Source organism: Coccinella septempunctata, chromosome 1, assembly GCF_907165205.1.
Source record: "Coccinella septempunctata chromosome 1, icCocSept1.1, whole genome shotgun sequence".
Classification (NCBI taxonomy): Eukaryota; Metazoa; Arthropoda; class Insecta; order Coleoptera; family Coccinellidae; genus Coccinella; species Coccinella septempunctata.
Genome location: NC_058189.1, coordinates 64,865,822 through 64,892,507, shown reverse-complemented (window position 1 = coordinate 64,892,507; position 26,686 = coordinate 64,865,822). Strand labels below are relative to the sequence as shown.

At 36.9% G+C, this 26,686-nt stretch overlaps 1 protein-coding gene across 3 annotated transcripts; it reads right to left on the bottom strand.

The window, feature by feature from the left end:
• Positions 1-450: 450 nt before the first annotated feature.
• LOC123312635 (protein enabled) lies at positions 451-26,686 on the bottom strand. Of its 3 annotated transcripts, none has more exons than XM_044897170.1 (6): positions 26,488-26,686; positions 10,129-10,450; positions 7,483-8,055; positions 7,237-7,389; positions 5,011-5,332; positions 451-2,119 (listed from the first exon to the last, which is right to left on the bottom strand). In XM_044897170.1, the coding sequence occupies exons 1-6, from the start codon at positions 26,490-26,492 to the stop codon at positions 2,091-2,093; spliced, it is 1,404 nt and encodes a 467-aa protein (XP_044753105.1). In that variant the 5' UTR covers positions 26,493-26,686; the 3' UTR covers positions 451-2,090. The 3 variants fall into 3 exon arrangements, with proteins under 3 accessions (XP_044753105.1, XP_044753104.1, XP_044753103.1); XM_044897169.1 differs by lacking the exon at positions 26,488-26,686 and adding an exon at positions 22,502-22,645; XM_044897168.1 differs by lacking the exon at positions 26,488-26,686 and adding an exon at positions 17,066-17,357.

Here is a 26,686-nt window from a genome sequence, read left to right as displayed (position 1 = left end):
ATATGCTTACGGCTTACATTAAAGTAAATAAAGAAGTCACTTTTGACTTAATTGGTGATAAACAACTTCTAATCCATTCATGTCAAAACTAGGCTGCATGGACTTGGTTCACTTCACAGCTATGAACCCCTCAGATATTGGATATTCTTCTCACATGAGCACCAATAGGCTTTTTTCAACACTATGGGTCCGCAAAAATCGTCTTCATAGATTTTGAAACAACGTCGTCTGAAACCTGAAACAGATTCTGAAAAAAACATTTTTGAGAGGACGCCTATGAGCTTTTTATTTATTTATTTATTTCTTAACAGTAAAGAGTCGAGGTAAAAACCTATAAATGACTCAGTATATAACAATAAAAAAAAAAATGAACACAAAATTCTCAATAATCAACCGAAACGTAAGTAAGGATGACTTTTCTCTAGATTAGGCGGCATAAAAACCAACTGCTACATTTCAAAAGTTTATTGAAATACTGGATATAAATAAAATAAAGTTACAAATCGATATATTAATATATAAAACAATAAGAATAAAATGTGCAATTTTGACTTGAGATCACAATTGAAATATACTTTCGAGAAACCTGTGCAACAGGTTTCTTCTTCAATAAATGCGTTAACTGAAATACAATTAAAATACAATATCACAAAGTTATTTTCATACGTTCATTATCAATTAATTAAATATTAAGATTAATTAAAACTACTGATCCTATTTTACACAAGTAGATCAGTATGTAGAAATTTTTACCCTAAACTTGTCTGTTTGGGACCGCTTTAAATTTAACCAGTTCTGTAATAAAAATTACAACTTTCAGCCTAACAATATCCGAAAAAGATATTGAAATATTTTCACCCCTGAGATGTTTCCAAAAAATTTACTTCTGCGATATTCGAGTCGGTTGACATTCTTTTCATACTTACCATATTCCACTCAGAGAGATTGGATTTCACTGGGATCAACACCCAGAAAAAAAAGTAGTCAGTAATTAAAAAAAGTTGTATTCAAAGCACATCATTTCGAAAAAACCTAACTTAAAAAATGGAAAGTATCATCTCATTCCAAATTTTGGAAATACAATCAGGTTCACTTAGAAACTAACATTATAAATTTTATACTCTCTTTGGGATGTTTACAATAAAAAAAGACTAGTTTACAATCGACAAATTTCAAATGCAAATATAACAATACCTTTTTCTTCAATCATACTTACATTGTTAAGTCTAAAAAACATGAACGATGGGTTAATGACATATTTTTCGATGTATATATGATTTGACACTAATCTATTCAGTTTAAGCAACTAGCAGTTTCTATATATACGTGGTCATATTCTCACTGTTCAACAAAAACGGCCTGTTGTAAATTCTGGTTCGTTACAACGCTCATATGAAGAAGAATCGTCACATGTTTGTATCAGGCTCAAAACTTCCTTCTCAAGTTATTGAACAGTTGGCATTGTTACCATTTTTTGAGCATGATGCAAAAATGTGACGATTCTCCGGAAAAAATCACATATCAACGGGGCTGCTTCATATTCAAACACCATTATATAAAAAATTATCAGTCCAGACAGGCCCACTCTTTGGAGAACGAGCATTTTAACGAGACAAAATTTGCGTTTTGGAAGTCCTCTCTTTTATTTGGCTAGACTATCTAACAACCAGAGGTGCGTTTTGCGTGGACCGCTGTTTTGATCGGTATATTTTCGCATGAAAAATTGAAGACGATGGATGATATATTCTCTTGTTTTAATCCGATGGATTCATAACAACACTTGGTTGAGAGAACGGTGGAAATCATAAAGATTGTCGTAAAAAGGAAGAAAAAAAAATAACATTATCAAAAAATATTTATAGGAATCAATAAAAAATACATTTACGACCCGCGTACAGGAACACTCCTTGCTCCGATAGTTGTAAAAACACTGGCTGTCGATCTAACAATAATAATTCAATATAACAACGCCATCTCACAATCACGATCTTTGACCAATGGAGAAAGCGGCGGCAAGAAGTGTTCTTGTCGAGGGTCTTACAACTTATAGTAAAATAAATACTATTCTAGGTTACAAATAAAAATTGTAATTACCTCCGGTTTAGCTCTGATTTGATTGCTGAAAAAAAAGCAATATTTAGCATCAACATTTCGCATTAAAAAAATCACAATAACATAAATTTCATAAATACTGAGGCCAAAAACACTACTCTTCGCTATCGATGACTCGAATCAGCACTACCCACCCGTCTGTGATCGGTGTTAACCTCATTTTTTTGCGAAACTGACGACTGACGTAGATTTGTTTACAATTGCGTTAGGTAAACGTCAAAAATTTGAAATTACTAAAGCTTTTTTTTCTTGTTTTCGCCCTGGCTCCCCGGGTCGAGAGAATTTGCTAGGCACACTTCGGTTATTCGTCTTTTTTTTGGTATTTTTTGCTCACAGATGGCCATTTCCTAATCCTCCAAATCAGCTGATCTTCCCCCTTAACTCCCCACTCAGTGCATACGAAACTATCCATAGACCATAAAAAAGGAGGAATTTTTAAGAAATATCTTCAAAACTTCGCATTTCAAGCACATCATATATACCTTTTCTCTGAAAAACTCATTTCAAGTACTTAACTATGGAGAGTAGAGAGAAGGAGAACGATCGCCGTACTAAAAATGTGCCTCCAAAAACGGGGAAAATAGGCGTCGCTGCGATCGCTAGGTTGATCGATAAGGGGTGGGGATTTAAGCGTCAATTTGAAATGAACAGCCTTTTATTTTAGGTTATGTGTCATCGTAGTTTTTTCTGATGATTTTTTAAATACGTTTCTTCAAATCTATAATAAATATGAATTTTCTGAATTATATGCTATAAAATACAATTCACATTATAAAGGGGACTAAGTAATCAGCTATATTCATTCATCATATATGACGAAATTAATGAAATTCAAAAGAAATCACTGATCAAAAAAATGATACCTACATATGTTTATCATTGTTTATTGAAAACAGGATATGTTAGTTGGTTTAATGTAATCATCAAAATTATATACTTTCTCAGTGAGGAGTAGAACATATCAAGCAACAAAAGGTAGCAATCTCAGATTTATCACTTATAAGAGTAGATTCTGTTTTCAATTCTCAGCTGAGAACCGTTATAACCATATATGTTATGCCTATAAAATTCTTCAAGCATACCCACTTCTGAACCATGCAGTTTTATTGGTTAGATATTCTTATTCAGAAGAGTCCACTTCTCAAGAGAGATGATAATTTCGATTTCGTTTATAATGAATCCATCATCTTTTTTGATTACTTCCTCGCTAAAGTGCTCATGACACACGAATTGATTGCGAGTCGATTCTCGAGGTAAGGTTTTTCCCAATTTTCTCTCAAAAATGCACTCTGAACTTTTATCTCTACTCCTTTTCTTTCCCATGCCAAACCACTCTCACACTAGCGCTTCAACATTACACCATGGTCATATGTTGTTCTCTTATCAAAAATCGAAAATAATAATATTCTGATCATCTGTCACCAGAAAGACAGTTCACTCAGCCAACTTTAACTAGTTTAAATCAAAATTTCGCCATCCCGTGATAGCCAGCGCGACTATTGGCAAAAACATGAACTATCTACTGGTATATGTTTTAGGGGACAAATAATCTGTGGTCTCAAAGCAGCGATAGTTCTCCTTCTCTGTACTCCCCATATACTTAACAAAGAAAGACTGCCTGTATAAATATCGGAATTTAAAATTCGAAGGGTTTCGTTTCTATTTCACCATTTGGCAACGTGGACTGCAGATTACGTAGATAATACAGTACAACGAAGATGACTCCTTTAAAATCACCCGCTTTTATTTGGTGAACAAGACATAACCTAACTCTTCGACAGTTGCAAGTGCCCTAACTCGACCGGTTTGATTCATGAGTCTCTCTGTCTTAGGCCCGTTTGCACCAATCCCCCTTAAAAGGAGTACTGAACTAAGCCTAGTTTTAAGTTAATGGACGCTCAATTTTATTCCCAGTTGCACGACTGTGGCTTAACAGAATCTTAAGTAAGGGGCCCTTAAGTTTTTATATCTAGTGATATTTCAGTTTTTTATTTTCGTGGAACTTCATCCTAGTCCAATAAAGCCATTTCATTGGTTGGCCGGTTGCCGATGATCGTTGTCATTTCATTAACCTAACTTTATTGTCCTGTTAGTCAGTGTCAAGGATATTATTATAATATTATCAAAGGGTAACAACTTTTTGTTGTTGAATTAGCATTAATATTGATAATGATTGTCAAATAAAAGGTACCTAAGTTTATATAAGTACAACACTTTCTTTGTAAGGTCTTGTGTGAATTTGTTTTACTAATGTTGAAGAGGAACGTGAAGAAAATGTCCCTTGTTAGTACGAATACGGTGAATGATTACCATGCAAGTGGTGGTAATTTACGAAGGACACTCAACTTCTCAACAGAAGAAAAGAGTTTGTTGCTAACTATAGTATGATTTATGACACCAAATTGAAAATTAAAAAACACTGATGGCATTAAAATAAATGCAAAAGAAAAGGCTTGGTTTTCAGTAATGAATCCATTCAATTTTCAAAATCCATCAAAAATGGGTTCTGCAGCCAGTTCAACAAATTATTTTAGGTTAGAATCCCGCCCTTAAATACCTTAGTGGTCATTACAGGAGCGCTTAAATTTAACGCTAGCCTCAGCCATTTAAATGTCACTTAACAGTTGGTGCAACGTAATTCAAGTTAAGGGTTCATTTTAAGGGACACTTAACACTAAGTGCGTTTGGTGCAAACGGGTCTTAGGGCCAATTCAAATCAGTTAAAAGAGCGCTGTTGCCAATTCGTGCACGAGAAAGGCTATGATGATGTGAATTTGGGCAGTTTTTGCGGAGAATTCCTCATTCTACCTTTTGCCACGTCCTCTACAACCCCTTCTTCTGCGTTGACACGACCACAGACAATCAAAAAAGTAACACATTCAACAAATATCGACTCACCCTCTATGATCTCCTGCTTCATCTTGTTGAAATCCTTCCTCAGTCCCTCCATCATGTCCTCCTTCATCTTGTTCACGTCCTTCCTCAGTTCCCTGATCAGCTCGGCCTTGATGCTCTCCAGCTCGGTCGGACCGAGACCCATGTCGCTCAGTCCGTTCACCTTGATCGTCTCCTCGGAGGCGGAGCCGAAGCGTTTCCTGATGCTCTTCGGCGACTCGGCGTTCGAGTGCTTCGACGAGCTGGCCGGCAGGGTGTTCGTCTTTTCCCAGATCGCGGCCTTCTTGTCCTCCTCGTCGACGACTTTGTTGTCCTTCTTCTCCACCTGAAACGAGAATCGTGCATGAGGTGGATATTTCCGGAGCTAATTTGGTTGAGATACGCTGCTCAAAAATTGTTGTGTAGTAGCAATTGGGAATTTAAATGTACATTGACTATATACCCTCCCCAGTGGCGACATAGGCTGTCTCATTTTCTATTGGTTGATCCGCCATGTTTTGTCGGACGTCAAAATGAAGGGTATTTGCATAGAATTTCTAACCTATATTATTATTTCTATGTTTATTTGTTTACGTTCTTGACTAAACATGGCGGATTTTTGACAGTTTTATGACCCGTTGTCGCGTGGGGTATATAGTCACTGTATTTTAATGTAGATTGCAGCGACTTGGTGATGACAGTTCGAACAGTTAATGCACTCATTGTCATTTCTGAAGGGGATTTTGAGATTTTCGTTGAATAAATCCTTTTTTCTCAGTTTATAGTTATTTTTCCTCGATTTTGAAGATTGGTTGACGAAACAGGATTAAAGTGAGTTGATTATTATCAATTCTAGGCCAATAAATGTCATGAAGTATTAATATTTATGAGGAAATTCCGACTATGTTCTAAATCAGCTGATAAAAGAGAGCAATATTTTTTGAATCCGCACTTATTGGATCTTTACACGATCATAATGGAAGGAAATTGATTGTATGGAGAACCACAACTGTGATATCTTGCCTTCTCCATTATATACAATGGCTAAAATGGGGAATTCTCCTCAATTTGGGTTATCACACCATATGCAAGTTTAAACTGAATAATTATGAGTTCAATTCATGAATTTTTCAAATGCCCCGCGGAAACTATTCAAAGTCATTCTTCAAATATGAGGTTTTAAAATTTAAAACGCTTCGTTTCTAGTTTACGATTTGGCAACAGCGCCTACTAGAAAGTGAAAAGAACAAAGGTTTGTTCATAAAATATCAGCTGTTGATTTACAGCTATCATAAGGCGCCTACTACTCACTGATGAGCCTCACAGCAACCGGCCATAAAAATCCCATAAAATTTCACGACCTTCCTCATTCGTCGCAGACTTCATAGACAGCCATCTTGGTCTATCTCATCAAGAAAGTGTATTTGTTTTCCTTTATTATCAACGCATATTTTAGTTAATGTTGACAACTTGTGCAATAGAAACGAAACGCTTTAAATTTTAAATACCCATTTTTATTTTACACTTTTAAGTACTTAAAATAATTTTTTGGGAAACGGTTGAAATGGTTATTTCAAAATGTGACGTTTCAAAGATATTTCATAAAAATTACATCATTTTCGCCAGAAGGCGTATTCCCTATTGCAACATTGATGCTAAGAAAACATGAACTGAAAATCACTAAGCTTTCCCCATTGTCACGTGATAGATTAAGATATTTCGAACAGATTAAGGTATATTTTTTATGAAAACTCCTATTGAAACACCCAAATATGCTTCGTTACTCGATGTAAGCAAACAAAAATGCATTAACTTTTTATTTACAAAATTGACACGAGTGGGCGTATCGCTTGTTTAGAATTTCCAATTGTGCATTTAGAAGCCGTCCAACTGTGTGTTGGTCAAATAATCCATCATTCGAATGGCTGCCTCTCCCGACCAAAATTGCATCGAACATGTCTGGTCTAATGTCAGAGCAATTACACCGCCTACCTGACCCACCGCAGACATTATAACAGTTCGCCAATACTTAGCCGGACATTTGGCAAAACATTCCTCAAACAAGATGATTTTTGTAACATAAGGAACCTTTTTTTAAGCCTTTAGACTCTTCCAGGTAGAATGTTTAACCGTATGAAGCACCTAACTTAATATATCAATACATGTTCCCAAATTATCCACATTTTTGAGCAGTGTACTATAAACGATGTCCCAAATTCCAAGATTTGAACCGAATAGACAAAAATATACCTGTGCTCTTCTCCTAGCTAACGTTTTGGCCATTTCGTCCATCATAGATGCCATACTACTACCAGCGGCTCTGCCCAAAGTGCCATAATTACTGCTACCGCCGCTGCTCGTCGAAGACCCACTGTTTTCCGTTGGTGGTGGGGGTTGTGCAGTCTGAAATCAAGAAAAAAAAGTCAAATACCACCAATGTCACAAAAAAATAGAATTAAACGAGCCCTCGAAATGAACCCTGAGGCACACCCTCACCTTATTCTTCTTGAGCCTCGCGTTCTGCAGCTGCGCCGCCAACGAGTTGACCTCGCTGTCCCCGCTGCTCTGCGACCTGGTCATGCTGGGGAACGGCGGCGGTGGCGGCGGGGCCAGACCGGGTGGCCCGGCCGGCGGACCGCCCATCGGCGGCGGTGCGCCGCCAGGGGGCGGCGGGGGAGCTGGCGGCGCGCTGACCGTCCTCTGGTGGCCGCCGGTCTGCATGGACGGCGGCGACACCGGACTGGGGGCCATGTGGTTCGCGGGGGGCAGCTGCGGGGCCGCTGGGGGCACGCTGTTTTGGGGCGCCATGGGCGAGGTCTGCTGCAGTTGCGGCGGCTGTTGCTGCTGCTGCTGTTGGGGGGAAGCGTAGGCGGAAGATATCCGACGTTCCTGCATTGCGGCGAGGTCTTCCTGGGTCATGGTGCGGTAGCCGATGTCTTCTTCGTACTGGTGCTGGGGCGGTTGAGGGGGTTGGGTGTGCTGTTGGGGTTGTATGGGCGGGGCATATTGCTGCTGTTGGATGGGCGGGGCGTACTGGGGGTTTGGCTGTCGGACTATGTTGCTGAGGATCTGGAAATGGTAAATTCTCGATTATAAGTGATCTCAGATTGTGAAAAAAGCGTTTTTCAATGAGAAAAGGCCGGTTTTGGAGGGCTGCGTTGGCTATGTTGGTTTGACAGAGTTAACTATGTTGTACTGATGCGTTATCACCATTGCAAGTTACATGGTTGAGAAGTATGGACAGGGTAGGCAAAATTGGTGAAACCTGAACTACAACTTTTCAACCTAACGAGATAGAGGAAAGTAAATGGCACATTACGTTCGTCTTTTTGTAGAAACTTATGATGCCATCAACTGCATTACACTATCTTCTTTTGTTTTCGAGTTGTAGGCCAAAACTGAAATTTGAGCGATTTCAACTTTGGTCATTATCTCCGTTTATGTTTGTGCTAGGATGTTGAAATAAAACATTATGGAGATACTTTTTTTATAGCAATCCAGTGGCGTACTATGATTTTTTCCAACAAGTTTATCTGCTGAGCTATAACAGTAAGTTGTGTTTTTTCTTATGGAAACAGTAGATAAAAATGACTTTGAAAGAACCCCCAGTTTTTTCCCGTTTCAGAAATATATCGCACATCGCTCTCAGTCTTTCTAAGTCATTTTGAACTACTGTTTCCATAAGAAAAAACACATCTTTATGTTACAGCTCAGCAATTATACCTGTTGGAAAATATCATAGTACCCCACTAGATTGCAACCAAAAAAGTGTCTCCATAATGTTTTTATTTCAACATCCTAGCACAAACAGAAACGGAGATAATGACCAAAGTTGAAATTTAAATGTTGGCCTATAACTCGAAAACAAAAGAAGATTGGGGAATGCAGTTGATGGCATTCTTAGTTTCTCGAAAAATTACGACCGTAATGTGCCATCCTTTTTCCTCTATCTCGTTTTGTTGAAAAAATTTTAGTTCAGGTATCACCAATTTTGCCCACCCTATACAAAAATGATGAAATTTCACTATTAAAATGAATGGCAGTGGCGCTAGTGTGTCCTTCAGTTAGGCTAGGTTTCAGCCTAGGTATTTTGCTACTTGTGCCTACATCTGCACAAGATCCAATTAACCTCAAAATAATGGTCCATATGCATAAAGAAGTAGTAAATGCTTTCACTTTAGTTTATTGAAATGAAATTATACATTTTATAAGCAACTGACAAAGATAGTATATTATAGTAAAAGCAAATACTCTTCTTTATGCATACGACTCAATGACTATAGACGATGCAGTTTGTTAGCTTCACTTTGTTTCGAAGCGTTTGGAAGAGACCTTCCAATTTGGAGAGAAGAATCTCTTTTAGTTTAGTCTATTCCGTAGTAATTAAGCGGGCAATGGTGAGAGCCATGCTTGATATCAGCGGTAAAAGGGAGAAAAATCCTTAGAACAACGAAAGCCAAGAATATAATAGAGAAGATAGCAGGATTGAAGTAGCAGTGGGCAGGTCATGTGGTAAGAAAGACGAGGCAGACCTTGACCACGATGAACGAACATCAAGAAGTTAAAAGGTGGAAATTAGTATCAGAAAGCACAAGACAGAGAGCATTGGAGGGAGTTAGAAAGGCCCTATGACCAGGAGTGGAAGCTGAGGAAGAGAATAGAGAGTTTTATTCCAATAAAAACATTTCGTTTTCGAAGGTGAACCAGATCTGAGAAGTATTTTGATCCTCTCCACGCTTATTCGACATGTAAACGGATTTTTGAATACTTCATTAAATGAAGCTTCACAACATCCAAACTAAAAGGTAAATTTTCATATCAAACCAATATACAACCGAATTCCACTGGATGTGTCAGAAAAAACGGAACTTTTCGACGTCGCGAACAATTCCTGTATAATTGAAAACGTTCACGATGATTCACATCTAACCTAAATTACTTCCTTATCAAAATTGTCAACTATGGCACGTGCCAATTCATTTCACGCTCGATCGGCAGTTTTACTTTGAGATAATCAAACATTTAACTCATAGCTGAATAAATAAAGGACACATTGTTGTTCAACATATTACGATAGAGGAAACGATCTCGATGACAAGAAGGAAGATTATAACTCGACAACACATTTCTCAGATCACCTACCTCCAGGGAATGGAACATCGCCCTAGCGAACTGATCGGCATCTTCCTTTGAGCTGAAGTTCAATCCGTACACCTGCTTGTTGTCCCGCCACTGATGGAACGTGGCCGTCGCTTGGTTATACTTCAATCCCTTCAGAATGGCACAATTTATGACTACCTCGTGGTCCTGTAACTTCCTACCGACGACCCTGAACGTCTGTTGTACTGTGTGCTGGTATATGTGAACTTTGGAGAGACCGGAAGAGGTCCCTGAGGGAACCCATTTCTTGTTGATATCATCGTAGATCATAACACTAGCTCGGGCGCTGGCAATGGACTGCTCACTGGAAAATAATAACTCGGATTAATTGAAAATGTTCATCGGGATTTAGATTAGATGGTAAGAAAAGAAGTTTCAATTATGTATGCACTTTCAGTGGTGGGGAAAGCGTCGGCAGGTTTTCAAAGATGTAAAAAATCGTACATACTCGAGAGTGTCAGGTACTGTATATGCGCTAGGGGCCTCTGATAATAAATTCATGTTAATCTAACAGTTTGCGTGGTGTTAGATTTTTATTTAGATGTTGCAGACGTTTTGACCCATTAATTTGGCAGTTCTCGGGATTGGTTTTCATAATTTGAGAATTTGAAAATGATAACAATGCATTTTTCAAATATCCCTTTTCCTGTACCTCTAAGCATTTTTGTATTCATTATGGAAGTTGTGGATAATAAAATTCTATAAGTACAATTTTTGTCAGAAGCAATTTTACTTACTCTCAAACTAGAGGGTGACGAGGGCGAGGAGCTTAGCCAAGTTTGGACGCAGAAAAAATTGCTTCGAACGAAATTTGTAGAAAATGTTATGTTCCACAACTTTTATAATGAATGCGAAAACAATTTAAAGGCCAGGAAAGGGGATAATTGAAAAAACTGATTTTTGTGATCTTTGTTGCCAATTTTTATTTACTCGAATTGTTGAAACTGTCAGAAAATTTTTTCAACAAGCTCGAAAATGTACATGTGACGTTTTTTTGCAAGTTTTTCGCCTACCCACACAATTTTCCTCACACTTAAATTGTCAGATTAAGAGAATCTAATCGAAAGTATGCAAAGGCGTTGTCACACTGTAGTTGATCTTGAATCTGTAGAACTTCTAGATCCAGATCTTCGAAAATGGATTTTCTGATCTTCCTTGTGGAGCAGTATATTGGGTGAGTCTTTGACTCATACAAATATGTCAACAGTGGATTCTTGAGGTCAAAAGAAATACTTTTTTCATATACCATTTTTTCCGATTTGGCCCTGATAAAAAGATAAAGAGTTTTCATAATGATCTATACCACCCTTGAAAAACAAAATTACTTAATAACTAGCTGAATCTGTGACTACACACCTTTGTAGCATCTTCTAGAAAGAGTTGAATTCGGTCAAAGTTCACAGATTTTTTTTATTTTCGAACAAAATTTTTCAAAATTCACAGATACTTTTCAATTTTTGAACATAAAATTACTCGAAAATGGCCCATTATACGAGAAAATATGAGGAATACTTTCGTTTTAAGAAACGTTCAAATATTCATTAGATAGCGTCCAACTTAGTGTCAAGAGTAGGGTTCTGTGAATTTTTGGTATTTTCATGGTTCGTAATGGTCATAATGAGGAAACTGGAAGACGTGGGTGATAACTGTGTTTGAAAAGAATTGATCAAATAAATGAAAAACTATATTCCTAAATTCATTTCATTCGTTTGTGAAAGAATAAAAAAAAAATTTTCAAGGTTTTTCAACAGCCTGTATTTTTTAAACCGAGCTGATTCGAAAAAAATGGTTAGGGAAAAAAGTGTTTGTTTTGACTTCGAAAATCTACTGTTAAAATATTCATCCTGTATGCCTGACACACATATATACAGGGTGGGCAAAATTAGTTGTCTACTGAGGGGATCTCGAAAACTATAGCAGCTATAAAAAAACTGACACATTTCCGAACTCTTTTTCAGAGAAACAAAGAATGGTGAAAATAGTAGCCTACTAGGATCCTTCGTTTTTGAGTTATTATAATAGCATAAAATTAGATGTTGACGATTTCGAAATGTTCTCATAATTTTTTTGTCTTTGAAGTTACAGATCTGAAACTTGAACCTTCCACAGGCACGTTTTTTACGGAGAATCCACTGACGACTTAAAATATTTTTTCACTTAGAATCATTAGATGAACTTTCGTTTTTTTAAATGCAAATTTTCATTTATTTTATTTAATTTGTTATTTTTGAATTGAAAAAAAACTTTTGTCAGTAGATTCTACGTATAAAAGTGCTTGAGAAGGTTCAAGATTCAGATCTGTAGCTTCAAAGACAAAAAAATTATGAAAACTTTTCGAAATCGTCAAAATCTCAATTTTTCTATTTAACTCAAAATCTAAAAATGATAGGCCGGTTCTGTTTTCAGATTCGGATTTATCAGGAAGAAAAGTGTGTTATCCGTTTTCTTCTAGCTGCTATAGTTCTCGAGATCCCCTCAGTAGACAACGAATTTTGCCCAACCTGTACAGGGTGGGCAAATTTCGATATTTTAGCACTACGGCTTTTAAACCAGTGGAGATAGACAAAATCTGATACCCCATTCTCGGTCTCTTTTTCTGAGCAACTAACAAGAGTAGCAGTCATTTTTGGCCACCTTCTTTTGTTTTCGAGTTATAAGCGAAAATTGGAAAAATGGCGATTTCGAAATAAATTTGTATCTCCGCTAATACTGATGATAGAGCTCTGAAATTGAAACATTATACAGGCACTTTTTTAAGTATAATCCAGTGGCGTGCTTGCCTTTTTAGCAGGATGTTCAATTACGGAACTATGACCCAAATTTATGTTTTTTTAAATGGGAACACTAGATTTCTGTGCAATTCTTTGAATGCTTAATTTTTACTGATTTCAAAAATATATAACATCATATGGTTCGTATTAATATAAATAATAAAAAATGGTCAAAAACCTTTTTTCTCAATATTTCTATGATTTAAACTTTTGATGAGAATAAAAAAATGTAGCATCTTATCTTTACCACAGTCTCCTTCTATTAGTCCTTTCATTTCTATGCTTCTTACTCAATTTCTCCAAGATTCAAATTTTGTGAAAATTGGTAAAAAGCATAGAAAGAATGACATTGCCGGAAGGAGGCTGCTCTATTTTTCTGTGCTCGTCAAAAGAGAAATATTGAGAAAAAAGGTTTTTGACCATTTTCCATTATTTATATTGATACAAATTATATGATGTTATATATTTTTGAAATCAGTAAGAATTAAGCTTTCAGAAAATTGCACAGAAATCTGGTGTTCCCAATTAAAAAAACATAACTTTGCGACATAGCTTCGTAATTAAAAATCCTGCTAAAAAGGCAAGCACGCCACTGGATTGTACTTAAAAAAGTGCCTGTATAATGTTTTAATTTCAGAGCTCTATCATCAGTATTAGCGGAGATATAAATTTATTTCGAAATAGCCATTTTTCCAATTTTCGCTTATAACTCGAAAACAAAAGAAGGTGGCCAAAAATGACTGCTACTCTTGTTAGTTGCTCAGAAAAAGAGACCGAGAATGGGGTAACAGATTTTGTCTATCTCCACTGGTTTAAAAGCCGTAGTGCTAAAACATCGAAATTTGCCCACCCTGTACATATAAGACTCGTTCCAAAAAATTGTTAATGTTTTTTAACATTAACCGATTAAAAATTGAATCGATATAAGTGTGATTGAAGTCAAACAATCGGAACAATTCGAATTGAAATTCAAAACGGAAAAAAAACGCATAAGATCTCGTACAGAGATAGATATATAGGCAAGTCGAATTCCAACGGCGAACATATTTATCGTCAAAAACGGAGAACAATACCGAGTAGCTGGACGTGTTTTCCCGTATAATAGTGGCGATCGATGCACGCGTTCGATGACCGACTTATTATTATTGTTATCGGAAACAACATAACATTGCAGAATTGTTTGAATTTCGGCCCCCAAAGTCCGCGTAAACAGCGATTTCGCGTACGTGAATCACCCGTGGAATATTTCGTAACGAAAACGTTCGTTTTATTTTATAATAACGAAGTCGTAATCTTTTCGAAGTTCCAAATCATGGTACTGAAATTAAAATATTGTGGGCTATTAGGTTTTCCCATAAATCATGTGAGTGAGGGAGGGTAGTTTCATAGACTCGTAGACGCCGGTTTTAATTCAGAAATAATTAATTGCAATTCAGAAAAGATCACTTGTATTTCAGGCAATTCAGGTTCACGATGATAGTTTACTGTCTGAAAATTTAAATAAAATGGAAGTTTTAATCAGGGGGTCGTAGGTTCGAGTCCTGCTCCGGGAGGTACTTTTTTCAGAATTCAATTCTTGTCTGCATGCCGTTGACACTTCCACCAAATTCAGGTTTATTTCAAAAAACAACTAATGTAATTCAGATTGGTCAATTCAATTTCAGAAACGGTCATTTGAAATTCACTTTAGTAATATTTTTTACAGAAATCGTCAATTGTTTTACAGAAAATATCAATTCAGAGAGAAATCAATTGAATTAAGTATGCGTCAACAGATACTGCTGACGATAAAAAAAGATTCAGAATTTTCAGGAGAATGGAAAGATAAATACAATTTTTTGAACTCAATTCCGGGACATACAGGGTGTTTCACGAGCGGTTGTCCATAGCCTAATGGTGAATAAGAATCATCTAGGCCTTTGAGAAAAGTTGCTTCTTTTGATGTTATACAACTGTTGAGATACAGGGTGATTTACGGATTTGGGCTTAAATTTTCGATATCTATAACTTTAGAACGAGTAGTCCGATTTTGATAAAGATTTGTGGGCTCGTGGATTTACAACAGCCTTTCGAGATGGCACGGGCAGTTCGCAGATTATCAGGACAGGACTCAAAATATTGAGATTTATTCTTCAAATAGCAAAATATTTTGTGGATCAGTTGAAGAATTTTTGTCTCCAGGATTTTTTTCAATCAAATTCAATTTTCACTTCGCATGGCACACTTTTTCCAAATGAGAAACGAACGAACGAAATTATATTTCAGGTTCATTTTAGAAATACAGTCCTGTTTCCAATTATTTAGATATACTTTTCAATGCCACTGCCATCATACACCAATTATTCAAGGATGGATTATATTCGTGAAATGTGTATTGTTGAACTATGAAATATCCTTTTTTTTTCATTTCTGAAAAGTTTATCAACTGAACCAGGAAATATAGATTTCGATATTTGAAGGATAAATCTCAATATTTTGAGGCATCTGCCATCTTGAAGGGTTATTGAAAGTCAACAGCACACAAAATTTCATTAAAATCGGACCACTGATTCTCACGTTATAGATATCGAAAATCGAGGCAAAAATCCATGAATCACCCTGTATCTCCCAAACTAAGGGTCTAAAGTACGAAAGAAGCAACTTTCCTGAAAGACCTAGATGAGTTGCATTCACTATTATCCTATGGCCAACCATAGCGTGAAACACCCTGTACAGGGTGGGCAAAATTCGTTGTCTACTGAGGGGATATCGAGAACTATAGCAGCTAGAGGAAAAAGGATGACACATTTACTAGCTCTTTTTCAGAGAAACAAAGAATGGTGAAAGCCTCCTACGATTCTTCGTTTTTGAATTATCAGCAAAAAATGAGATTTTGACGATTTCGAAAAGTAATCACAACTTTTTTGTCTTTGAAGTTACAGATCTGAAACCTTCTACAGGCACTCTTTTATTTAGAATCCACTGACGAGCTCAAATTATTTTTTAATTTTGAACTTTCATTGAATTTGATACTTTTTAATTGGAAATGAATCTTTTATCCGTAGATTCTACATATAAAAGTGCCTGAGTAGGTTCAAGTTTAAGATCTGTAATCTCGAAGGAAAAGAGTTATTAGAATTTTTTGAAATATCAATTTTTTGTTTATAACTCAAAATCTAGAAATGATAGGCAGGTTCTGTTTTCAGATTTGGATTAGACAAGAAAAAAGAGCTATAGAATGTGTCATTCGTTTTCTTCTAGCTGCTATAGTTTTCGAGATCCCCTCAATAGACAACGAATTTTGCCCAGCCTGTACATTTATGATGAAACGTCGAAGGCCGCTTTGGCAAAATTTCTGAATCAAAACCAAAAAGTAATCTATAAGGTTAACTTTGGTGTCCAAATAAGTTTATTTTCATTCTCATTTCGGGTTGTTATACAGGGTGAGTCTTTGACTCGTAGAAATATTTCAACAGTAGATTCTTGACGTCAAGTGAAACACATTTTTCCTTTACCATTTTTTCCGACTCGGCTTGGTTTAAAAGATACAGGCTGTTGAATAAACCATAAAAAATATTATTTTTAGTTCTATCACACAAACGGTTTTATCGAATGAAATGAATTTTGGAATATAGTTTTTCATTTATTCGAAGAATCTTTTTCGAACACAAGATATCACCCACGTCTTCCAGATTTCTCATTATGACCATTACGTACCATAAAAATACCAAAAATTCAAAGAACCCAACTCTTGAAACTAAGTTAGACGCTATCTATAATAATGAATAATTGAATGTTTTGTAAACTCAATATATTCTTCATATTTTCTCTTATATTGCGCCGTTTTCGAGTAATTCGAATTGAATTAAAAAATATTTGTGAAATTTGAAAAATTTGGCTGAATACAACTCTGTTAAGAACCACAGATGTATAGTCACAGATATAGCTAGTTATTCTGAAGGTAAATTCGTTTTTCCAGGGGTGGCACAGCTCCCTATGAAAACCAAAATGGCCATATCTTTCTATCAGGGCCGAATCGGAAAAAATGATATAGGAAAAAAGTGTTTCTTTCGACCTCAATAATTTACTGTTGAAATACTTGTACGAATCAAAGACTCACCATGTATAAAACGATGAACACCTCTTATCTACAAAAAAATCTCACGAACCACTGCCAGTACTCCTTCCACTCGTCCTCCAAGGACTTCCTGAAACTCATGTTCAGCTCCTTGATCTCCTGATAGATGTCCTCCACCGTCGTACCCATCACTGAACGTCGCCACCGGCACTCGGCCACACTAATAGAGACACACGAATCGACAGAAGACACGATCCCAGCGATTTACCAATATTAAATTGCCCCAATAAATAACACAAACATCGAACAACGAATTCCGAAGCAACGTGTCGGTCAGAACTGGTAGCGCAATACTGAAATGAATATCACTAAAGAGGAAGTGACTATCACTGTTCAATTTGGAAACGGGAAGACCGCGACCGCATCCACACGACAGTGATAACGGGCTCGTTTTTATACAGGGCGCCAAAATTTCACTGGATGGTGCGAAACGTGCGAGAGGCAAGGAAACCCGCGCCCCGACCCCATTCAAGTCCGAAATTCGGGCCCTATGTCCGTTCCGGGTTTCTTCGAAGGTCGTTGGGAAGGTGGACGTGGTTTATGGTCACCTCGATGAATTTGCGGCGGTATATTGAAATTTCACGATTCACCTATGGATCTGGAGCAGAAACAACCTTTTTTACGTTTTTTTCGTATAAATTCGAAAGAAAACACTTGAAATACTCGACGACGTTCAACTATTATACTTCGTAAATGTTTTTATGTGTATGAATTATTGTAGCGGAGTTGAATTGACTGCCGAGAGGTTTTCAACTATATGGGTACCATAGAACGTTACGATCATTTATGAAGACTGTCTTTGCGATCAGTCTACATTTAAAATCGATTCCAATATAAGTTTCTCAGAAGAAATGAAATAGTTTTTTCAATTAAAAAGATATAACTGTTTTACTTTCAAAGGGACCTTAACCGGTCATCAATAATAATGATCATTACTTAATAAGCATGTTTTGTTGTCACGAAGGGTAGAAATGAATCCTTTATCTCGGTCGAAATGGTCTCAGACGGTTGTGTTAAGCTCAATAGAAATGCAAAAAATGTTATTTAACGAGAACTATTCATCTTCAAACTATTCCCTCGTTATATCCTTCGTTTTATGTTCATTTACTAATGTACGGAATCAACTAATTGCTTTCGAAATGATTTCACAAAAAGATATACAGGATGAGTCTTTGATTTGTACGAATATTTCTTTAGTAGATTCTTGAGGTCAAAAGAAACACTTTTTTTACCATTTTTTTCCGAATAGGCTCGGTTTAAAAGATTCAGGCTGTTGAAAAACCATCAAATCATGAAACTAAGTTGGACGCTATCTAATGAATATTTGAACGTTTTGTAAAATAAAAGTATTCTTCATATTTTTTCATATAATGCGCCGTTTTCGATTCATTTGATGTTCAAAAATAATAAAAAAACCGTGAAATTCGACAAATTGGGTATTTTGACTGAATGCAACTCTGTAAAAGATCCACGGATAGTGTGGTGTCATGGATTTAGCTTGTTGTTCTGAACTTTATTTGGTTTTTCCAGCGATGGCACAGCTCATTATGAAAACTTGAAATAACCCAATCAGAAAATATCGTTTAGGAAAAAAGTGTTTATTTTGACCTCAAGAAACACCCTGTATAAACGTTGGCAACAGATTGAATACGACTTCCTTTCTTCAAATGAATATACAGGGTGTCCCGACACTACGTGACTCTTTAGCGGGCGTAAATTAAGTATATGAAGACGAGTCACAAATGCTTCAATTGTTTTCCTACGCAAAATATATTATTGCTTCCAAATAGTACCCCCATAATTCAGTTCAGATTCTGGTAACTATTTTAATTTGAGGCGATAGAAATATCAGTAATGATTAGCTTCCAAAACCTTCTTCGAGAGTCTTCAGGACTGAAATTTCAGTATTTAGGTATGTATTTCAACTCTGATTAGGCAAAAAAAAATTGACAACATCTAAAAAAATGTTGTAACCGTTTTCGAGTTACAAGCATTTTTATGATTGAAGAGCAGAATATTTTTTCATTAATATTGCAAACTGTTCATTGTTGCTATAGTCACTTAAACTAGTAAATGATTCCATAATTTGTCTTGTATTTTCTATATCGGAAGTCTATTTAGGTTATATAGTATTTTACCAAAAAGATGAGGAGAATAAGTTAGAATAGAAATATAAAAGGTCTTGAATAGAATTTTGCAACATTCATGAAGAATTATTTTGATATCCAATCATAAAAATGTTTGTAACTCGGAAACGGTGCTATGGGCTGATATTTGCATTGTCTCAAATTAAATAAAAATCCAGAATCGGTTGAGTGCTTCGGAAGATATCACAAAAACTGAATTATAGGAGTACCATTTGAAGGCACATATCTTCGAAGGGGGCATCGTAGAAAAAAACTCTTAGATACTTAATTCACAACTAAGAAACAGTCCCCCAACAGTATTGGGGCACCCTGTACAAATAAATCGAAGTGTCTGCCAGTAATTTTCAAATATTTGCTAACATTATCTAAACCCAATCAACTTTTTCAAAATTCTTGTCCGCCTGTTTACATGAGTAATGGATATCAAGAAACAATTATATACCACTAAAAAACTTCCAAAAGTTTCCTAAAATTATTTTGCCGTGGCAGCCAAGACAGAAACCAAGAAAATATGACCTCTTTTAATAGTCATCGAAAATTATTTCCTGGCGACAGTTGGTCTCGGCGAAGTGACCACGAACGCAGTCGCCCTAAAGGCGCCCATACATCACGAGATCTGGTCCGTACCAGAAACGATCTAACGGTGATCCGTGTGACCGAAAGTGAAGGTTTTTGTCTCCGAAACGAACGAACGAACGCCTAAGGGGGTGCCTGGTTAGAATGACTAAACGCGATTTCTGACGAAAAGGAATGGAGAGGCCCCGTGCCGTTCTTTTCTGGAACAATTCACGCGCGACTACGTGAAAACGTGTCGTAATCTCTGGTCTTGTCGATAATAAACAAATATTTGTCGTGTGATTCACCTGAGAACAACGACGGATCGACGAATGCGGGAATTTTTATCGGGATCGTACGATGAAGAGCGGATGTTGAAACAGATATTTCGCCGATAGAACGCAGTGTTTGTTGGTTACATTAGGTGGCGAAATGCTACAACAGGATAAATAAATGATCCACGATCTGCACGAATTAGGAATAGCCAATAGCTCTTAAAAAAAGGTTCAGACTGCCTTACATTTTTCAAAAAAAAACGATTGAACAGTACAATCGAAGTTTTCTCCATCGCTGGCTCCTACTTTTTTGCAACTATCAGGCAATTTTCGAATTTAATCTCGATAAAAAGCCTCGTGTGTTGAGGAGGTCCATGTTGGAAGCCAATTTTCTAAAGGAGTGACCTGCTGCATCTGCCAAAGCAATCAGTAATCGCACTTAGAGCTAGCAGCCCAGAGGATCTACAGATAATGGACACCTATAAACATATATACGAAGCTTTAGGCCTTAGACTCAATATCGACAAAACTAAAATCCGGGTAAGTCCGCCAGAAAGCCTTCAAACACATATCAGCCTGGAGAATGAAACTCTAGAACAGGTCGAGCAGTTCAAATACTTGGGAAGCTTCATAAATACTAGGGCTAACCTAGACACGGAAATACACAACCGTATCAATTCGGCATCACGGGCATTCTGGAAGCTGAAGGTCAGAGTATTTCAAAATCACGACCTCAATCTGAAGACCAAGACAGCTGTTTACAAAGCAGTCGTCCTCCCAACGCTTCTTTACGGAAGCGAAGGCTGGACGCCCTACAGGCGACATATTAAACAGCTTGAACAAACGTCAACGTAATCTAAGACAGATAATGCACATCAGATGGTTCCACAAAGTTTCGAATGCAGAAGTCTTGCAACGCGCGAGTTGTACAACAGTTGAGACTCAAGTAACGAGGGCCCGACTCAGGTGGAGCGGCCACATTCTGAGGATGCAAGACACAGGACTCCCCAAAATAGCTCTGTATGGCGAATTCACATAGGGAGCCCGAAAACCAGGAGGTCAGTATAAGCGGTTTCAGGATACACTAAATCAATCCCTAAAATCGGTTGATGCCAATCATAACTGGGAACAACTTGTGTTGGACAGGCCACAGTGGAGGTCTATGGTACACAGTTATAATGAAGACTCGGGGAGGATACAGCGTCGGCCAGATCTGGTTGGTGACTATCCATGCCCTGAGTGTGGAAGGATCTGCAGGTCACGGTTGGGTCTCTTCAGTCACAGGAGGGCACACAGTCGCAATTAGCCCTAAGAAATTACAAGCCACAAGTGTGTTCGCACCTTTATTTTTTCCATTTTTTTGCCTTTTTATAGATTTATTCCCGTTAACGGGATACAGCAATGATAATGATAATCGGAAAGGTTAATGTCTGGTAAAATGTCCCACTTGTGCGTTTCTAGTTTCTTGGACTTTTGCGATATGAGGACAATCAACGTCTCACCCATCAATTTATGAGGCACACAATTGTCCCGCTTTTGAATTACTTTTGAAACCGATTTCAATTCAAATAAAGAAATGTGTTTCGTCTTTTCTATTGGTTATCCTTCATCTCGGAACTATCATCCATTTGACAGAGATCTACAGGCGGTAAGCGAGGCCTAGGTTCCTAGGTAGCGACTACCTCTACCCGACAATAGATGGCGCACCAGTCTGTAAGTAGTTTGATGGAACCGCCCCAATTTAATCATAAGGATGCATTTTTTGAATTACCCATATAATCCAAGAGCTCCGAGATGATTTTATCCGATTTGAGCAACTCCTCAACTGTTGAAATCACCAAATACAAAGGGTGAGTTCAATACCGTGAAAATTTGATGTTGAAGTATGGCCATTTACTTCCCACGATTGTCTCTTCTTCGTGTTATCGTGGTGGATGCACTTTTTATCGCTAATGACAATGACATGCATAAAACCATTTTTTCAATGATTGACAAGCTGCAATTCACAAGTCTGTCAGCTCCAGTTCGGATGGAACTCAATTTTCTTGTTTTGGGCGATCTGAAATTGCTTGTTGACATGTTGCCTGACTTCTAATCCAAGATCATCTTGGTTTTATCTGGCACAAACTTTTCTGGAAGAACACTTCACATTCCTCTTAGCACACTTGGCAAATCAAGAACAGTCTTATTTATCATATCAAAGCAATACAAAATTGATTCAGTCTGGGACCGACGTATAAAGAGCTCTGATCTATCCGTTTCCTTAAGCATTCTGACATTCATAAATCACTTCATTGATTTATGAGTCATTATTGACTGGTCAATCGAACTTCATGGTCACACCACAGACATAGAGAGGTCACAACTAAACTGGGAGCGCCAAGGAACCCTAGAACATTGCCAATTCTCCAAAATTGATCGAACTGATACGGTGGAGTGAACTGAAACTGTGTAAAAATTACATCCAAGGGAAATATTCAACATATTTACCAGAATTTCCTGTAAGAAATGGGTGTGAGCATTGCGCCGACGCCGATAACTCGCATAGTTGACGGTCCAGCGCCTGCGTCTTCAACCCCTCCGCGGTACAAGGCCGTTCTGTCAACCGTCCGTCATCAAAGTGACATTTCACCCACTTTCGAACGAGCAACTTTCGTCAAATAAAGGAGCATCGCCAACTAAAACCATAATGACTTTCCGGTAAATTACTACAACCTATCAACCTCCTCTGTTTCTTTGTTTTTTACCCTGTAATTGCGACCAGATAACGACTTATCGCGTAAGTAACGAACGGAACGTTTTCCTCCTCGATTCTATGCAGAATTATCAGTGCGACGAAGCCGGAAAATTCGTTCGCGAGAGTGAGATACGTGATGAATAAATAAATAGCCGGAAACGGGACCTGGTCAGCGGTGGCTAGGACGACGGAAGATGCAGGAGGGACGCGGTTGGTTTAGATACGACGTAGCGCGTGGGACTCGCCAAAACTGGATTAATTAGGAATGATGGACGCGATGTGCGACTGTTGAGAATTGATAAGGTGTCGCTTCTCGTTGGAATGAGGCGGGAAAGTCAGATTTGGTCCTGATTCGATTTTTGACAAAGACAAGGAAGAGTATGAGGTTTTTGATGGACTCTAGATGAGTGGCAGAGTCAGTGGAAGGGTGGCTACTGATTCATTTTGTTATTTTGGGGTTTCTTCATGTAAAACGGTTGTAGAGTCATTCGGGGTAACTGGGCGCAGTGGGTAAGTGTGCGCAGTGCGTATATCTCGACTATGCAATGTATGAAAGAGGGGTCCATTTGAGTGAAGCAAGGGCGCAGAATCGCCATATTAGTTTTTCATAGGAGTGCGCCGTGCCACGTTTCTTCAACTTTTTATTTGCAATCAATCAAATTCACTAGTTTTCTCGATAGTTTTTAGCATCTCTGCACATTATGCCAGGTCCAAGTTCCGAGTCCGTCAGTGTTAAACAATATTTTATTCGATCATGGGCATATTAATCTAAATACATAATAAAAAAATTTAGGTTCTCTTAGCTGCTCAACTCTATAAGAACGTCAATTCAAATTTTGGTTTACTGGGGAAAGTGTGCGCGGGTAAGTGTGCGCATAGATTCATTATATGGACATTAGTTCAGTAAGGAATAAATTATGACATTGTTGATTTTTTTGGTTAAGACTCGATCAATATTGTACTATTTGTTCAGATAACTATGAAGAGCCACCAACAGGGAAATGTATCAAGTGTTGTGTTCACCAAGAATTTTGACACGAACAATAATGCACTGCTTGTAAAAAGGCGCTTCTGTATTGACAATAAACAGCATTTCTCTAATATTGTAACATATTGATGACATTATTTTGTAATTTGTTTTGATTGTGTGATTCACTAAGCACTGCGTTCACTTACCCCGTGAGGGTGCGCACACTTTCCCACAATACGGGGCATGTGAACGCACTCCGACTTTCTCTATTGAATTTTTTTTTTGCGGAAAGAAAACGTTTTTGTTTGTTTGCTTTTCGATGTTTTTTTATATATTAGAAAATTCTCTATCTTATGAATATGTTTTAATTTTCCTAGCTTCAACATTTGAAACAGGGTATAGCTTGAAAGGCAAAAGTGCGCACAGTTACCCCGAATGACTCTATGTATTGACATTAGCCTAACTCTATTGAGTTAGGTAGGTTCATACAGCATCACTAAGAACCTAAGAAAAAGACAATCTAATTGGCAAATAAATAGTAACTCTGCATAAACCAACCATCATGGTGAGTTCATGCAGAGTTACTGAGAAGAACCTTCCTTAGGTACTAGTTATCAGTAACTCTGTATAAACCAATCATTATAGTAAGTACAGTATATAGTTCCCAAGAACCAAGAGAAGACCTAAGAAAATATAATGGACGGATAGCAAACATGCAAACGCCATCTGACAATTCATTTCCCTTTTCCCCCATTATTATCCCATGAATAATAGCCCCTATACAGGGTCAGTCTTTCATTTGTACTTTGTACAGGGTGGGCAAAATTGGTAATACCTGAACTACAACTTTTTAACCCAACGAGATAGAGAAAAATGAATGTACCATTCATGTCGTCTTTTTTTGGAGAAACTAATAATGCCATCAACTGCATTCCTCTATCTTCTTTTGTTTTTGAGTTTTCCGAAAAAAGACGACCGTAATCTGCCATGCAAAAGTTGTAATTCAGGTATCACCAATTTTGCCCACCCTGTACATATAAGAATTTCGAAAGAAGTTTCCTAAGGTCAAAGAAACTTTTTTATTTTACCATTTCTTCCAATTTGGCTGGTCTCAAGACATACAGGCTGTTGAAAATCAATAAAAAAGTATCTCAATATCTCAATATTGAAAAATAAAAAATATCTGTGAAATTCGAAAAACTGGGCATTTTGGCTGTTTGATAGATCCACAGATTGGTTGCGTCTAGTGTCATATATTTAGTTTGTTGTCCTAAAGGAAATTTTGTTTTTCCAGGGATGGCATAGCTCATTATGAAAACTTAAAATGGCTGTACCTTTTGGCTAGGCCGAATCAGAAGAGAGGTAAAGGTAAGAAGTTTTTCATTTCATCTCAACAATCTACTGTTAAAATACAAGTAATAAATTGATGATTTTCTGTCAAAAAATAGTGTGGGCTCGGTGTGGGCTTTTCATATAAATTTTTTCTGAGCAGCCCCTGCTTATAAAGATACAGTACAGCTCCCTAAAGATGATACCTGAAAAGCAATTTTGAATTTTTTTCTTAAAAACCAGAAAACTTTTTGTTACGAACAAAAAAAATTGATGGCGTTTCCCTATAATTGCAAGGCGTAGAAAAAGCCACCACTAAAATTGGTTTCGCAAGAATTTTATTCACGCTATACATTATGGTATGTCATATTAATTACATATTAATTTATTTTCGATAGCTTGTGGCTTTTTGAACAAATGAAGTCTCTTGTTATTTCTTGATGGAAGAAACATTTTTCGAGAAAAATTATAAACAGGCACATAGGTCGTATAGGCTCATCGAACATAAATTCATATAAAATAGTCTTGGGATCCATTTAATGAAAACTACATTAATTTCACTCATTTTTTGTTTCAGATGAAAAAAAAAAACAATATTTATTATATCATTGTTCTTCTTCAATGTGGCACTAAATATAAGGACCAAAATAAAACCTAATTCAATAATTTGATATCGAAATAAAGTACTTTTCAGTCGAGATAATATTTTCTTGAATGGAAACTCCTCATAATCCAAGTGGAAGTGTCATATTATTACAGGTAATTCGAAGGTGAGTCAATTCAATTTTGCCTAGCAGAAAATCAGTGAAAGATTGAACAATTAAGTGATACATAATTTGAAATTTTCATGCTGAAGTTATAAGGTAGAAAAAGATACCCTGAAGTTTGGATATCTATCCTATCAGCTTGACTATGACTCAACACATCTGGCTTGTAATCACCTATGGGTAAGCATTCCTAGGAAAACTCTTCGCGATTTCATGAACAGGTTCAGCCAAGGTTGTCATAACTCAATTCATAATCTTACTTATTAGTTTCGATATCATTCCACTTGATCTATCAATATCGAAGAGATAACAAAATTTTTCCAATAAACACCAAAACAAACAAGATAATCCAACACCATTCTAACTTATATTGAACCTATTTGAAATTACTCTTGGATCGTCTGAATGGCAATATATTTCGATAACATATTAAAATCACCCTCTGGAGGAATTGTTTTATTTATGGAATATGTCAAGAAGCTCCTGTCATTCTTTATGTTACAACCCCCCTGAGAAATCAGAATATTTCAACAAGAACCCAAGTTCTCACTACAATCTAATGCTTCACAACTGAAATGAAACATAAGGGAAGTCCATAAATGGAATCAGTAATTTGTTATTCAAATAATGCTGTACTAAGTTATAGAAATGAAGAAATAAGCCGAATACCTACCTCATTTTCTCAATCTTATAATTGAATTACATTCCAAGCACTAAATTCACTAAAACTACATGGAACCCACACCGATACCTATCGTATCATCATTCATCGACACTTATAGTTGTTGTTTCATTTAAAAACACAACATATTTCTCGCGAACAACTTCACATCCGAACAGCAACAAACGCCATTTTTCTTGAAGTATGACAA

Coding starts and splice junctions, on each gene's coding strand:
- LOC123312635 (XM_044897168.1), bottom strand. CDS start 17,163: ATGGGTACGACGGTGGAGGACATCTATCAGGAGATCAAGGAGCTGAAC. Junction 10,451..17,065: donor TGGAAGGAGTACTGGCAGTG/GTTCGTGAGATT, acceptor ATTATTTTCCAG/TGAGCAGTCCATTGCCAGCG. Junction 8,056..10,128: donor CGATGTTCCATTCCCTGGAG/GTAGGTGATCTG, acceptor TACCATTTCCAG/ATCCTCAGCAACATAGTCCG.